Consider the following 16,983-nt stretch of genomic DNA (forward strand, 5'->3'; position numbering starts at 1 on the left):
GTTTCTGATTTTCATATACATAACCTAAACAATAAATTTCCAGACCTCCACATAACCTTTTTTTACATCTTAACTATAGGCTTAAAAGCATGACAAAGTCATTTTAGGACCAAGCATTGAATACTGTGCATCAATAAATTAGCAACATTACCTGCCTGGGCTCATTTTTTCTCCTATAATTAACAAAACAAAGAGTCCTTTAGTCACTCACATCTTCTGCACTTCAGAAGGCATCAGGACCCAGGCAGAGTGGTGGGGTACAGAGCTGAATCCAGCCACAGCCCGCAGCTGGTATCCTCCACCGTACCCTCTCTCCACTCTTCCTCTTATAGCTACCTGATGAATTGCACAGCTAAGGAGGCCTTATATATAGCATACAGTAAAAACAACTGTCTGACCTCCACTATGTCTCAAAGACTGCCTCATGTGAGGAGTAAAAGATGTTCCAGCTCATATCTTGGCATTTTAATCCAGGAATTCAGTAAAAATCCCCAAACTTCAGCGGTTTACTGAAACAGGAGCCATCAGCGACCAGGGTTTGGAGAAGTTCTTATTGAGAAGAAAACTTTTGAAGGATTTTAAATGTCTAGTTGTTTGAGGAAGACTGACTTGTTTGATATATCAGCAGATACATGAAGAAACTAATGGCATTTAGTAGCTAATGACATAAGTATTGAATAAAAGGCAGCGGTTTTACTGAGTGTAATGAAAACTGAAGTTCCTAATCTGCTACACAGCCCAGCAGTGCCTATTAAACCTGAAGAAATATATTTACCAAGATGGAAAAAGCAATTGCAACACCATCTCTTTCTGAAACCCCTAATAGTCATAGATTATCTCTAGTTTTACAACACACTGCTATCAATTTTTCTTTTTTTTTTTTTTTTTTTAAACTAGATATAGCTATGGAGTAACTATTAATAAAATCATAAACAAGAAGTTTATTTGAATGATCAAAGTTTAAGGTCCTATGACACCCAGCTGTCAACTGTATGTGGAAGAAAACTTCTTAGTGGGTACAAAAGGCAGCAATGAAGATTTGGGATGACCACATAAGAAATAAATGGCCTCTTTCTGATTTGGTAGAAGGAAAGTCAAGTATTTAAGTGAAAAGACATAGTATCTGTTTTTGAAGTTCAGGTTTGGAAGGGCATTTCAAAATCGAGAAGCCACTGACTACCCAGCGGCTGCGGGAGCATTTCAGGACCTGACGGAGCCCTTGGAGTCCCCAAGGCAAACACTGTGGGGGAGCCTTTCAGAGGGAAGTTCTGACCTGTAATGTTCTGTAGCTCATAAAAGTGTGAATGTGGGGTGTTGTTTTTTTTTTAAAAAAAAAACCTTCTGTAACTTCAAAAAGGAGTAAGCAGTATGGAGTTTTTGGACAGCGTCCTTTCCAACAGAGGGGCACCCAGATGTACAGGTCACAGGAAACGGTAACTCCAGCTTGATTGTTATGTACAACTGAGGAAACAGGTATTTGTTTCTCATTATGCCCAAGTGATTCCTTCATATTATTTCTATCTCTATAGAAAGCAAAGAAAACTAATTTCAGAGGAAAGTTACACCATTTTTTTGTCTGTTTTCCTAGAGCAAAGAATCCAGAGAAGGCAGAAGCGCACATCCCCTAAAAATTACAGAGTAACTTTAAAAAAGAAGCTTCCAAAAATTCTCTTTCAGTATGAAGATTTTGGAAATCCCAAACTATGAAGGGGCGATTTGGAAACTGTGTTTCCTACCACAGGAAAAGAAGCATCTTACAAAATTCTATTCAAAATCCAGAATCTGGAAAAAAGTCCGCAGATATTCACTTCAGTTTCAGACTGGGTATCCAGTTTCACAACAACTGTGTTCTATGACAAAGCAGCATCTTCCACATTGATATAAAAATAACTTTCAACAGTTAATAGCAGTTACTAATTGACATGCATAGTTGAGCAGGATAAGCATGATTAGCAATTGAATTATATAATTAATGGCAAAATATGCTCTATCATATTTTACAGGTTCTTACAGTATTTTCTCTATAACCCTTTTGATTTCATCCTTCCTCAATTCAACAGGATTTTTCTATCAAGAAAGGCTCTTCACTCTGTGCTAAGTAGTCACAGAAAGTGCACAACTGTAACTAGGTTTTCTATACCCATTTAAAAATTCTGAGAACTCTTCCAAGTATTTATCTACAAACATAAATTATCTTTACAGAAAATGAATGTTACTTCATGATTTATGGGGATCTGGAATATATAGGGAGGCTGGTATGTATGAAAAGGGAGAGACAAAAACGATACCCCCAGTTTGTGGGAAAATTCAATATTAAAAAATATTAAAGTGTGCTGGGTGTCAAGCTTAGTTAGGGATGTATATTTATGCATCTATATTGATAATATGTACATACATATCTATATATATGTATGTGTATGTAATTATGTATAAATAAAATGTAATTTTACAAAAAAAGATCTTTTCACCAGTCCATGACCATGACCATAATCAATTATAGGATCAGTAAAAGGTTCATTAAAAGGACAGAAATACAGATAATAAGATTGTTCTACACTGTAAAAGCCCCACAACACTTCTTAAAGGTATGAAATATAATTTGAAAACAAAATATACTGATGTGCTGATGAGGATCACGTTTTTCTTTTTGTGGTTTTGATTTTTTTTAAGAATAAACATCCTATGTAACAATAAAGCAACACACACCTCTTTATATAATTCTAGGTATTTACAATGTACCCATGTTTGGCCATGTAACGTCTCACATGGTGAAGTGCTAGCAGCATAGTTTGAGCACGTATTTCACAATTACATTTAACCAACATTGTTGCATCCATCACCGTGTATTCTAATACATTTACTGAGCACAGAGTCCATAAACATTTACAGAACACTCTTGTTCGACAGAAGCCAAAACCAACAAAAAATATCCCATTTAATTTCAGTAGAAGCCAATGTTTTACTTTAGCAACAACAGTGCAGCTAGCAGGAACTGTTACTACCTCATAAATTTTGCCTTTTAACTACAGCTTGTCCTGCAGAGGGACACATTCATTTGCTAAAAATCAAACACAGTTTACTGAATGTCTGATCCAATGTAAAATAAAATAAACCCACTATAATAACCAACTTGTACATAACTACTGTACACAGGAAAAGCTCTGGATAGTGACAGAGGAAAGTTGATGGAAGGGCCTTTATAAAGACCCATACTTTCCTTTAATAAGCAATCATATGCTAATGCACAAAAAATAATAGGCACTGTATGGTGTGTTACAAAATCAATCATGTGAATTTAGAGAACATATTTTTACATTACTACACTGCTAATCTTTCACTGACACAATTTTCCCCTCTGGAGATTGGGGATAAAAAATATTAATTACTTGTACTGTGGTTCTTGACGTGGAGGAATTATTTATCTGTAGGGAAACATTTGGATGGTATGATGATTTAATAAATTATATGAACAATTTCACTGAAAGCAATGTACATTCCAGATGACTAATACAATCCCTGAAATGTGCAACTGCATCATGTCACCACTGCAATGCCCCACTAAAGCCTATAGTAGATAGAATATGAAGATTGGCCCAAACTAACATTCCAGAGCATCTCACCCCGAATTTTGATAGAAAGGCTAGAACTGGATCTGAACTTTGTGTACATGGAGTTCTTTCTCATTTATTGATAAACATTTACTGTAGGACTTCATTCCGTATGACTCCTGTCACCATTAAGTTTGTTTTCTTGTGGCCTCTTCTGAGGCTACATGTTTGTTCCCACCACAAGGAGCCAGGTCACCAGCTCCATTCCAATGGCCTTCTACTGAAGGCAGACCCTCGCTTATGCACTCGGTCAATGCTGCAGGACTCCTGCCAATCTAACACAGACATCAGACAGGTACATGCAGTTCATCCCTGCCATAGAAGTGTCCTCCCCACAAACCCAAAGCCCTGGCAAACCTCAGCTAGTGGCCAGAGTCTCAGCTCACTGTAACTACGCCAGTACAACCCAGTTCCAGAAGACAGAGCCATCAGAGGGGTTGACTTCAGCCCCCACTACAGGAGCAGATATGGTTCTGCTGGACCAAAAGATAGTGACTGGAGATAACTTATGTTTCCAAACACCTGACGCTGACTAGTATTTGTAAAGCTATTTAAAGATAAAAAAGTGCTAAGAAAGTGCAAAGTGTCCTTAATAGCTTTATAGAAATATTCAAAAATTACTTAAAAAGTCTTTCTTTTTTCAGAGATGCCAATTCTGTCACTGTTTATAATAATTTCATAATATATATGTAAATGCACAGGGCATCAATACATATCTTTCTCTTGCTTTGCATCATTCCATCAGCAATGGAAACTTTTGGGGCAAGGAGAAGAACAACAAAGGAGATTGCAAGAAAGACCTTCCTTGTGTTGTAAAGTAGATAGACTATGTCCATTATGCTTTACAGTCAGTTCTGATTTCTACCATTGTCACTATCACATAAAATTTTAAAATTTCCTTCAGAGGCACTGGGAAATGGAGAAATTTGGAGGCATCTGCTAACTATCACCAAGACAGTGACTTGCATGATGGAACTGGGATTGGGACTGGCTTCTTCATACACAAAATACATTAACTGTTTCCTCCACTATGAGCCCTTCCTATGTCTCCACAAAAGTCATCCTTAAAGCGGAAATTTTCTCAGTATTACATTCTCCTATAACATGTGTGTTCATTTGGAGTATTATGAATCTCCCTAACCATTTAGTATTGGGGATGACAGCATTTCCCCCTTAAAATAGTCCTTGTTTCATTCCAACAGTAGGTGGAAAAGTCTCAAAACAGAAATAGTACCAGCTCCATTGCTTGGTACATTGAAAACTAAATAGACAATACACTAGAAAGGAACTATAGGAAGAAACACTTCTGCACTACAGGGAGATTAGACGGGATGACCTGACCTGATGACTGGACGACCATCCCACTCTAATTTCTAGTAGTTTATAATTTACTCTACATATTCTCAGGCTGAAAGAAAGGACAGAAGACCCAAACATAACAACTTTAATGCAGATCTACTGCATAATCAAAAACACCCTGTGTTGCTCACAGCAGCCACTGACTTCTTTATCCCAAGCACACTACTTTAATGCAAAATTTTACTTTTCTGCAGAATTTTTTTAACCCCCTAGACATTATAAAGCAACAGTTTTGAAAAGACAGAATTACAGTCAATTTACTAGGTTACATCAATATCTATTTTCCCCCTTATCCCTTATATAAGAGCAATTATGGCAGTCTGGTATTGCCCTGCCAGTATAGTTTCTCTTCCACTTTTTTCTTTTTCCACTGGCAGAAAAGCAGCATCTTAAAAGTTTTCCTGAAAGTTTTGTTACAGAGGGCATAACAAATGGGGTTAACAGTGCTGTTCACATAGCATAGCCAATATCCAAGGTGCCACAGTGTCAGGGGAATGCAGTCAGAGCAGAATGTGGAGATCAGAACCATGATATTGTAGGGAGTCCATGTGATGATAAAAGCCAAAAGAATAGCACTTAAAGTCTGTGCTGCTTTGCGTTCCTTTATAAGAACCATCCGTTTCCTTTTGGTGATTTGGTTATTTATATTTGGATCCATGCTTTTGATGGAAGGATCCTTTGACAGAGCAGCAGAACAAGGAGTTATTTTTACTTTACGGCAACCATTGTTGGCTTCCTGGGTGCCATCAGCTTTAACCACCAACCTGAATTTATAGGCCACACATTTTTTACTTTTTTGTACGTGGCCTTTGGCAGGTGACAAAAAGTATTTCTGGTTCTCAAAATCATTTTCTTCAGCTTGGTCTTTGACAACAACATCCGTACTCTCATTAAACTCTTCTGCCTTACCTTTAGATGGACTTTTGTAAGTTACTTGGAAAACTGAAACAGCGGCAGGTTTATCTTCCTCTTCTGAAGATGCGTAGCTGCTGCAGGTGGTTAACTGGTCAGCCTTAGCCCAGTCATTACAAGTACTTGCTGCCTGAGAGGCTTTCACCGTAGCTGATGTACTTCGACTAGATGAAGACCAGGAAGCCTGACACCTCTCTCTTTTGACTAAGTTTTGTTGCTTGCAACTGAAGCAAGACTTCAGGAGAGCTTTCTGAGGCTTTATCATCTCAAACTCTGCCACAGACTCCGAACCCTGCAGTTCAGCAAGGTCCTTGGTACGTTTCTCCGTCTCTTTATAGATGCGGCAATACAGGATAGTCATCACAGACACTGGAATGTAAAAAGCAGCAATTGCAGTACCAAAGGTGATAATGGGCTCATATAAAAACTGTATCTGGCACTCTTCAGGTGGTACTGTTCGTTCACCCACAAAATACTGCCAGCACAAGATTACGGGCGCCCACAACACAAAGGAAATTAGCCAAGCCAGACCAATCATGATACCAGCTCTTTTGGGTGTGCGTTTGGCCCTGTAAGTTAAAGGCCTTGTGATGGAAAAATATCTGTCAAAACTGATGACTAGGAGGTTCATTACTGAGGCATTGCTAGCTACATAGTCCAGTGCTAGCCACAGGTCACAGGCAAGGCTTCCAAGAGACCAATGGCCTATGAGTATATAGGATGTATAAAGGTTCATAGAAAATATTCCAATGATGAGATCTGCACAAGCAAGGCTGAGCAAGTAATAATTGTTGACAGTTTTGAGCTGACTGTTAACCTTGAAGGATATCATTACAAGAATATTTCCCACTATGGTTATTAAGCTTACAATTGCAGTTACAGTGGCAATAGTAATGACTTCCCAGAGGCTATGCCCTTCTAACTGCTTATGGTTGATGGATGAACTGTTTACAACAGTAGAATTGCTGAATAAATTTACTTCCATTCTTGTTCTTGGTGTATTGTCATCAGGATCTCAGCACTGTTGCATATTGTTTTCTGTACTTTTGGAGACAGCTGTAAAGATCAAAGGAAAAAACAGAAAAAGAAAGCAGCTCATTAAATAGCACAGACTTGCATTAGAGTTACTATAAAATACTTGTAAAACAATCTATCAAATTATTTGTGCTCCCTGTTTGCATTTTGATTATTGTTTCTACCATTGTGAACATAACTAAAACACACAAATGTACATTCTAGGACAATGTACTCTGGCATCTTATGACATTTCTAAATGCAAACAAAACAACTATTGTTTCTTAAGACAGTCAATCACAGCAGCTCTTATATTTTGAATACCTTAGGATACGCTCTACATATTTTTAAAGACAGACGTTTAAAGTTTTGCAGTGCAATAAGACAGTGAGTCACTGTGTTGTTTCCTACAGTATTACATCAAGATTTCAGAAATTATCTTTGGAAAATTTGGAGAAGTCACCAGCAACAGAAAGAGAGTAAGAGGAAACTGAGGATGCATGGGGAGTTAGGAACCACGCTGGCATGGTGGCAGCGGGAAACAATTAGATGTTAGAAGTGCTCGGGGCAATTGAGGGGGAATCTTTGAGTTAAGGAAGCAGGCAAAGCCAAGAAGATGTTTTTGGAAAAATAAGTTAGGCAGGAAAGACTTTTTTCTATTGGGAGATCTCGGGACAGAGCAGACTGGTTGGTTGAGGCGTGGAAGTGCAGTTTGTGTAGTTTGGGTGAGTAAATGGTAGGGCTGAGGATAGAAAGGAGTAAACTGAAGAGGAAGCAGCAATGGATGACCACAGTGACAAACAATGCAACAAAACCAATTTAATACTTGCATAAGCAGAAAAAGGTGGAAATGGCACCACTGCCACTCTATTAATGCACACATGCCTCTGATGTCCATCCCTTCCCACATTCTTCACTGCTGTTTTCTTGTCCCAGTAAATGCATGACTGAATTAGGCAATTTGATTCTTTCACAGATACCTGGTGATTTTTGAGTCATTCCATCACATCAGATGAGGCTAATCACTTGTTCGATGCTTAATCTTGCTAGACTGTGTAATTTTGGAATAGTCAAATAGTAGTTAGCTTTTTAAATCACAAATGAAAGATACATTATTAACAGTTTGTTGATTGGGCATCTAGACAGTATAAAATCGGTAAGACGATCTCTTTTTTCAAAGCAGACACAGGTTCAGCTAAAATTATCACATAGATCACCTATTAAAGTCCAACTCTTAAGTCTTTAGGATTCTCTCTGTGTCAGATCTCTATTATATGGTTCTCCCTGTCCATCCACACCACTTCTCTGTGTTTTCATCTTTCATCCTAACTCTCAGAACATTATTTTCATTGGTCTTGGCAAGTATCTTTTATTAACTGAAAGCTTTCACAGCCTATCCCTTTCCCACTTGTCATCATCTATCTTTTGTACCAAGTAGTTGGGTCCTTTCTCTTGTCAGCTGAATACATCAATATTTTATAGCCACTTGTTGAGTTTTCAGAAAAGCGTCTTATTTTCTTTCATTGTCCTCTTATTTGCTGTCATTGTTTCCTTCATTTTTGTCCCAGTTCTCCTAAATATCCACACAAGTGTATCATCTTTCTTCTTCAAACCCTCCCTAATGATCACCTCTTGTTGTGATGAAATTTGATAATGGTAAGTTTCCTGGTGTACCGAGACCACAGTCTGTCGTACTAAAAATGGTTCTCCTCCATCTGTGTGTGTCTGTCATCTCCTGTCTTATATTTAGGTGCTTGTGCATCTGTATTCTGTTTATACACAACGTATATTGAACCGAAACTCAACAGGATTCTAGTTCGTGTATCGGCCTTGCAGCCCAGTAATAATTACAATATATGCACGTTGACCATCTGTACGCTTGGGTTTCTACAGCCTCCAGAGCCAGTCTAGCCAAGAATAGCTGAAGTGCCACAGCAGTCCTAACGAGCCCCATGCAAGGAAAGAAATTTCATCCTGGTTCTGCATTCTGCAGACTTCCCCCAAATCAGAGCTATCCTGATGGCTGGGTGCGCTGCCTTTACAAATCTTTACACAACCTTGAAGTGCAGGAATTCATTTAACATGAAACAAAGGTGTGTGGAGCAGCTGCATGGCTGTGATAGGTAGCTGAGCTGTGAGAGATGAATCTGTGTGTCTCTGCTACCTCACATCAGTTATGCTTCTGTTTCTGTGGACAGACAGCACAGTTGTTCTGCACGTCAACAGCTCCATGTGATTAAATTTTTAAGTGTGGCACTGTGGTAATGGGCTTAGTGCAGCAATGTCAGGGGCAGAGGGGGCTGGCTGCTCTGCAAGGGAAGGTGACCCACGGGTGGAGCACAATATCAAGGCAGGTGGGAGCAGAGACCTCACCAAGAAGGAGCAGGATGTGGAGCAGCATCTTTGGTTCATGATCAGGGCCAGAGACAGTGATCAGGGTCAGACATAGTCCGGTGATCACACAGCAAGGCCGTAGTGATGAGGCAGGTCCGAGACCAAGCCAGGAAGCCCAGCCAGCAGGTCCGAGTCAGGATCAGAGTCAGGATCGAGGAGGTAGGAGACCAGGTCTAGATGTAGCTGCTGCCCAGCTGTGATGTAGCACAGGCGAGGGCCAGCAGTACAGCCTCAGCTTAAAAGCATTCCCAAGGGATAGGAGAGGGATGCCCTTGCTTCTAGGTTTCTTCAAAACAGGTCTTATCAGCAGAGCAGCTGACCTTGGACTCAGACAGCTAAACTCCAACACAGGCAACGGCACTCCTAGAAGGGGGCTGCGCTCTGGGCCTTCACAGCTAATGTACCTGAAACATTGCCAGGGCTCATGACTTTTTTGCAAGTTGCAAGATTTCAGCAAAAGCTAGAGATGATCTTAAAAGGGCACCAGCTATGAATGTCAGGCACATGGATAAACCTCTACTAACTTCTACATTTGCCTAACAGCTGGGGTTGAGCAGCCACTTAGGATGATTATAGGAGATTGTTTGAACTTTCTGCCTTTTTTTGCCAGGAGATGACACTTTTCTCAGAAGAGGGGAGAAATTGCCTAGATGCTGTGGCCTGTAACGCTTTGCCTTTTGCCAAAATTAGCAAGTGTGTCCCCCTCTTAGGTCACTTACCCTCCCTAACATTAGGATTTAGGAGGAAAGACTGCTGAAGCTATCCCGTGTGGATTGCAGACTTCAGCGCAACAGGAGAAGCAGAAATTGTTGTCCTGACACAGTTGTTCTCGGTTTGAACTGAAATGGGCAGGAGGAACACTGGTAATACGGTATAGAAACTATAATTAATTTATAAATAAAAAGCACTCTCATTATAATCATGCAAAGCCTTCCATCCCTAATGGACTGTTTTACGGTGATGCCTATAAAAATTGACAGTAGCTAAGCTGCTAGTACGCAAAGATGTCTCCTTGGCATGTTGACCATTCTTGTCATCTCTTCATACTCTATCATCTTTTGTGTCATAGGTCTGTGTTAACACGTTGTGGTGTACCTTTTGTTCTCTATTTGTGTATCACTCAAGGCAATAGTGCCTGTGAGTGGGACTTCTGTGTGCTATGGTAACATAATTTATGTTAATTGTCTATCATAAGAGATGATAATAATAGGGAGATCAAAATTAAATTACAAAATCAAAATGCACATGTACAGTATCATGACTTTGCTATCTGTCTCATAATTATTGATGCATGAACTTCACACTTGTGAGTTGTAATGATATTTGCTATTTGTTGCCAAATATTAGTGATATTTTTTCCAATCTAGCTGTAAGTATTAATTAATGTGAGTTGTTAAATTTGTACATATAGTCAGCTTACAGTTATCTGCAGGCAGATTGTTCGTGTCACAGATTAATTGCACCACAGATGCAGGCACAGCTTGGGTTTGCCAGGTTTTATTAGCTCTAGCTCAGCACTGGGTCTGCCAGACCTGTGCTGGCGGCACAAGGAATTGTTTAGATGTCTTTGCAACGAGCTGGCCAATGCTGCTCCCTGTTACTTGATTTATTTGCTTGTGTTGCACTGGAGTCATGCTAAGCTAATTTACTGATTTGCTGCACGCTATGCCCCAGAACTAGGCAGCCCTTACCACAGGCAGTAGTGCAAAGACACTACAGCCCATGATTTCACGGTATGGGAGTTTTGGTCACATTTTGCTGTAAGGACTACTGGGTTTAAAAACCCTTCAAAACCAGATTGATGTTTTAATCTGTGTTGTCAAATGACAGCCTGTGTGCTCAAGTGTGATCGGGCAAGCCTGCTGTTAGATAACCGGTGAGCTTTCCTCAGGAAAGGGTGCCTGCCTAGTTCAAGCAGAGCAGGACAAACCAGCTAGATCTATGGCACAAAGCTGTTCCTGTGTCCCTGCTCTGTGTCCTCAGAGCAAGATGCTCCTCAAGAGGCTGCAGAGTCACCTCATGCGCTTCACGTAGCGCAGGCTTCTGTGCAACACCCAGTCAGCCAGGGCTCGGTGGCTTTTTCCCTCATTTGCTACAGAAAGCTAACTTGAGGTCCTGCACGTGGGTCACAACCCCATGCAACGCTACAGGCTTAGGGAGGAGTGGCTGGAGAGCTGTCCGGAGGAAAAGGACCTGGGGGTGTTGGTTGACAGCTGCCTGAACATGAGCCAGCAGTGTGCCCAGGTGGCCAAGAGGGCCAATGGCATCCTGGCTTGTAGCAGAAATAGTGTGGCCAGCAGGACCAGGGAGGTGATAGTGGCCCTGTACTCGGCACTGGTGAGGCTGCAGCTCAAATACTGTGTTCAGTGTTGGGCCCCTCACTACGAGAAGGACATCGAGGTGCTGGAGCGTGTCCAAAGAAGGGCAACGAAGCTGGTGAAGGGTCTAGAGCACAAGTCTTATGAGGAGCGGCTGAGGGAGCTGGGGTTGTTTAGCCTGGAGGAAAGGAGGCTGAGGGGAGACCTTATTGCTCTCTACAACTACCTGAAAGGAGGTTGTAGTGAGGTTGGGGTCAGTCTACTTCTCCCTAGTAACAAGCGACAGGACGAGAAGAAACGGCCTCAAGCTGCGCCAGGGGAGGTTTAGGTTGGATATTAGGAAAACTTCTTCACTGAAAGGGTAGTCAGGCACTGGAACAGGCTGCCCAGGGCAGTGGTTGAGTCCCCATCCCTGGAGGTATTGAAAAGACAGGTAGATGTGGTGCTCGAGGACATGGTTTAGTGGTGGACTTGGCCGTGCTAGGTTTATGGTTGAACTCGGTGATCTTAAAGGTCTTTTCCAACCTAAACGATTCTATGACTCTATGGTTCATATGGCTTTAGCTAAGAGCACGCTTTTCTAAACATTAAATGCATTTGTTTGTTTGAAATACACGTGGAAAGCTATTTGTTTTTCACTCCTTGCTCGTTGAGATTTGCAGAGGGTACACGGGCAAGGGCTGCCGGGGCGCCGGCCCGGGCTCTCCCCAGGAGGAGCGGGGCAGGCCGCGGCTCCCCGCCGCCCGCAGCTGCGCTCCCGGCCCGGCCGCGGGGGCTGCGCTGCGCGGCCCGGCGCGAGCCGCCGGCGCCGCAGGCAGGGGGGGCTGCTGAGGGCGCGGCCGCCGCCATTTCCCTGTCGCCCTCGGCGGGCGGCCTCTTTCCGGGAGTAGGCGGGGACCGGCGCGGCACAGGCCGGCCCGGCCACAGGCGGCGCGGGGGAAGCGCGCAGCCCGGCCATGCAGCCTGAGCGGGGCGGCAGCCTGCCCCGCAGGGAAGGTGGCCGCCACGGCCGGCGGCGGCCGCCCGGCGGCGCGGAGAAGGCGGCCGAAGCGGCGACCGGCGGAAGCGGCAGGGACGGCCACGGCCGCGGAGGAGGCGGGGGCCGGGGAAGAGGCGGCGCTCACGGGCACCGAGGAGGCGGAGGCGGGGGCCGGGGCAGGCGAGAGCCTCGAGGTCGCGGGGCAGCGCCGCCGCCCGCCGCCCTCCACCAGCGGCGGGTAAGCAGGAGCAGAGCCCGCCCTCCGGCGGAGCGGGGGGGAGGCGGAGCTGAGCGCGGCGGGGCCGAGCGCGGCCGGGCCCCGGGGCGGCCGTCGGGGCGGGGGCACCACCCTTCCCTCTCCTCCCCTGCTCCGCCCCTTCCCGAGGTGGAGCCAGGCTGGCCGCTGCACCCCGCGGCCTCTCCCGGGAGCCCGAGGGGGTGGGGGGCCGCGGCCTGCAGGCGCGGGGGCGCCGGCGGCGTTGCCTCCCGGGTCAGCGCGGCACCTGCGCCCGCCCTCTGCCCCCTCTTCCTCCCCTGAAACAGCAGCAGCCGGCACCTGCGTGCTCTAGTGGAAACATGGATAGGGATTTTCTGGCCGAAATACGTTTATACAAGTCTCGTTTGAAAAATGCGTCTGAAAAAAATACATCTCTGTTTGCAAATAGAGATGAAGAATTGCTGAATATTTTGGCACAGTTGATTAGATTTTGAAACGAGCACGTGTCTTGTCCAGCCTGTGGTACTAGCAATGAAGACATGGTAACAGCTCATCTTACAGAATTGGCATTTGTGGATGGAACGTGTATTTGTCATTAACGCAAGTTGATGGTTGTGCTTTGACCAATTACAAAGTGTTCTGGCAGATGAAAAGTAGCACAGACATGCCTCAGTGTACCACAACTACACCTTCGGTTCCCTGTGGAGATGTTAAAATGCTTTCTACAACCCATCGTGGTATGAGATCAACACTGTGCCTTTAAAACCAGTTTCCGTTTATAAATGCTTTGACAGTACTACATTCAGATTGTCTTGCTTCCGTTAGCGTTGTTGCAACATAGAAATCATGGTTGTCCCTGGATTGGCAAAAAGATTACAATGACGGTCTAATACTGATTGGTGTTGGCAGCACTGGGAGTCCTAATGTAGATGGACCAGCTGCTACCCCATTTTCAGCATCATGCTGATTAGATTAATTTTGACTTTTATGATGCCATGGCTTCAATTGGATCCAGCCAGTGTTTTATCTATAGTAGAACTCCCATGGTTGCTGGTGGATTTAAAAACTGTAAAATATTCATCCCTCTTGTCGTATTTAGATACATTTTAGCACTCGTGTTTTGGGAGATAAAAGATGCAGCTGGATTGGTACTGTTACCTAGAGCGCTGGTCGGTAATTTCACTTGTAAGCGATCTAAATTGCTGAGTTCATACTGATGTGTGCAGACAGGTTTGAATTCTGGATGTGAAACAATAGTGCTCCCTCATAAGCCACAGAGGCACAGGGGAGAAATTCAGCACCTGTATTAGCTGAGGAAACTTCTATCCTGGACTGATTTTTTCCCCAAGTCATTCAACCATTTCTTACTAAGTTGAAATACATTTATGTCTGTGTTCTCTCTGGTACGGTTGGCCCAGCAGGACCCATTTCGTAATTTAAAAGGTGCACTTAGAAAGGGAATCATGTTATATGTGTGCGTTTTTGTCTGGATTGTTGTTCGAAGTATTTCACGAGGCAGGTGAAAAAAATCTGCTTCTGTGACAGCTTACAATATGTTTTTCCTGATCACTGTGTTATTGACTTTGATATGCTCTTCATCTTAGTCTAGGACAGTGACTTCATTTGTTTGTGGCCAAGGCTAATATGGGTCGCATCTTTAAAAGTGAAGCAGTAGCTAAGATTTTCCCAGAACTCTACTAAAGAGTGTTTAAGCGTAACGCTCTTCCTGCACTGGAGGCTTTTGATACTAAGCGTGGTATGGTCTCTTAGCACACCTGCCACAAATCTTGTTTTTAGCAGCAGGGAGAGAACTGGCTTCCAGCAATTCAGCCATAGCATCAACAGCTGTGCCGGCTGCAGCTGCTGATGTCTAGTGTTACCTTTGAGCCAATCTCGTAATTTACCACTTCTGAAACAGGGAGGACCTCCTTCTTCCTCTTCTTTCTTCAGTCTGTGTGGTTAGACAAGCTCCCTTGTACTGTCTTTGATGTGTACTAGACCATATTTTCCGAACAGATTCAGCTCTTACCTGGCAGGAAATTACCCCCTTTTATTCCCAGTTCCTTACTGTTCCGTCTGTTCAGCAAAGTGTCTTGTTTTACACAAGCGCACCAGCTCAGTGAGAGCGTGCTTGGCCCAGAGTAAGTGGTTTGTGTGAGGGGAGACCCTGCTGCCTTTTCAGCAACAGGGGTCAGATCTTCTTAAGTGGTGACGCGCAAATTGCAAACCTGGAGAGCCGGGTAGTATTATGGGGGATGTGAGTGGTCTTACCACATCACTTCCCTTACTGTGTGCTGAGAAGCTGGAGACTTCTCTGAAAATCTCCTTTGTTTTTTTTCAAATGGACCTTGAAATCCCCTGGACAAGGGAGGCTAGGAACACTGTAATTTTGTAATATATAGGATTGCCAAGGGCAATTCTAGCCCTTTTGCTTTCTAGGGTAAAAATTGTGGAGGATTACACTCTGCATTTCCACACTGCTGGTGTCAACTTGGCATTTTGGAGGAATTTTCCTACTAGATTGGGATCATTGTAGCATTGTACAATCAGGATTTAGATGATCTGGTATTAGTTCCTGAAAATAATTTTAAGTCTAAGTTCTATAGTTTTACAGCTATGCTAAATTTATAATTGTATTTGTTTATACCCCATTTTTTTATAAAACTGTTGCTGCTAAGCTTGATATTTAAGTAATTGTTTATTGCTGGAGCTTTAGTTGTTGCCTGAGAAGTTTCTTCTTTATTGTGTCTTCAATTATGAAAAGCTTTACGACAAAATCTACATCAAATTGTATTAAAATAAGTGGATTTGGATTTGTGGAGCCTGCTATGGACAGAGCAGTAAAATGCAAGTAAAATTCTAGGTGAATGGGTTCAGTGAAGTGTAATAAGAGTGTTAATAAGACCAAACCTCATTAGAAACTCTTGGAAATACTTAAGAATTTTTACAGTGAAGTAGAAATTGGCATTAAATTGCATAATATTTTGGCAGCAATATTTTTTAGTCAATTGCATTCATTTAAAATCACTATTCATCTTCAGTTTTTGTGGTTTGGATGTTTTAATTTAATGTTTCCTAAGTTTGTGTTTGAAGCTCCAGGAGGGCATTATGTCTGACCTGTACAAGAGGGTCAGTTGGAAGTGTAGTGGTGGCCCATTCGGTTCTCAGGGTCTTTTTGTGGCCCAGTGAAGGCTGGACACCACTTTACATGTTTTACACTACTGTAAGCGTACTGCAATTCTTTGGTTTTAGTAATGGGTGATCAGCTGTGCTACTTGCAAAGCCTGTCAAAACCCAATACTTGCTGAGTCAGTTCTCTCCTCCTGTGCTGGGTGCTAATGTAGGAGGAGATCAGGGAGCTATTTGTTTATAACTGACTTACTCATACCCTGCATGGCAGATCCAGCTGTGGGTCAGAGTCGTAAAGACGAAAGCTTTCATGATTTCTGTCAGCTGTTGAGGAGATAGTTCTCTGAGGAGCTCCCCAGCTCTGCTCTTGAAACAAGATGCTGCCTCTCTGACATGGAATTGGTTTAGAAACTGTGAGGAAAAGTGTTTTTATTCCTTGTGAAGAGGAAAAAGGATCTTACACTTGTTAGGTCTTTTTGTAACTAGTGTGCATGTTGATTTAACTGGCTTGATTACTGAAGATTTTGTGTTTTCCCTTCAAAAATGAATCTGAGTCTAATTATGACCAGCTGGTTTACCAAATGGCAGATTACTTTGTAGGTCTGTCATCTTGAATAATTTTCCGTTCTTTCTATCTGCTTTAACTCATCTGTTCTATGTTAAATAAATAGAACACATTTGCAATTCTTCATTTTTAGTAAAATAATGCGGACTTATAATGCTTAAAGTAAAAGGTCCGATTGACACTGGCCCAATATTATCTCCCACTTTCATTCTAACTCCTCTAACTTGCTCGGAATTCATATTTTATGTACTGTCAGAATTTTTAAATTGCTCTCTCTATGAAATATAATCTGTTAAAACAAAAACAACTTTCTGAAATTGTGATCATGATACCGGGTTTTATTTTGATGGTCCTTGACCACATCCTTTTGTGGGTGGTTTAAGGGGACTTTCTTTTGTCCTCTGTTTATTCCATTTGCAATTTACAAAGTATTCTTTTAACTCTTCTTTTCAGTGATACACTGATGCATGCTATTACTTCAGTGCCCT

General features: G+C 42.6%; 2 protein-coding genes across 2 annotated transcripts in view; one reads left to right on the plus strand and one right to left on the minus strand.

Annotated features, from left to right (window-relative positions):
- Positions 1-913: 913 nt before the first annotated feature.
- CHRM5 (cholinergic receptor muscarinic 5) overlaps positions 914-16,983 on the minus strand; it is a 53,979-nt gene continuing 37,909 nt past the window's right edge. Inside the window, exon 2 of the mRNA XM_087746609.1 lies at positions 914-6,935. Within this exon, the coding sequence (XP_087602735.1) occupies positions 5,278-6,864 (1,587 nt within the window). The 5' untranslated portion in view covers positions 6,865-6,935 and the 3' untranslated portion in view covers positions 914-5,277. The remainder of the gene's footprint in view (positions 6,936-16,983) is intronic.
- The window catches only part of AVEN (apoptosis and caspase activation inhibitor), a 102,933-nt gene continuing 98,459 nt past the window's right edge, over positions 12,510-16,983 (plus strand). The window contains exon 1 of the mRNA XM_087746610.1: positions 12,510-12,822. Coding sequence (XP_087602736.1) covers positions 12,562-12,822 — 261 coding nt within the window. The 5' untranslated portion in view covers positions 12,510-12,561. The remainder of the gene's footprint in view (positions 12,823-16,983) is intronic.

The sequence above is a fragment of the Nipponia nippon genome, unplaced genomic scaffold, assembly GCF_047370975.1.
Source record: "Nipponia nippon isolate SJK-2023a ecotype South Korea unplaced genomic scaffold, ASM4737097v1 scaffold_10, whole genome shotgun sequence".
NCBI classification, from domain to species: Eukaryota; Metazoa; Chordata; class Aves; order Pelecaniformes; family Threskiornithidae; genus Nipponia; species Nipponia nippon.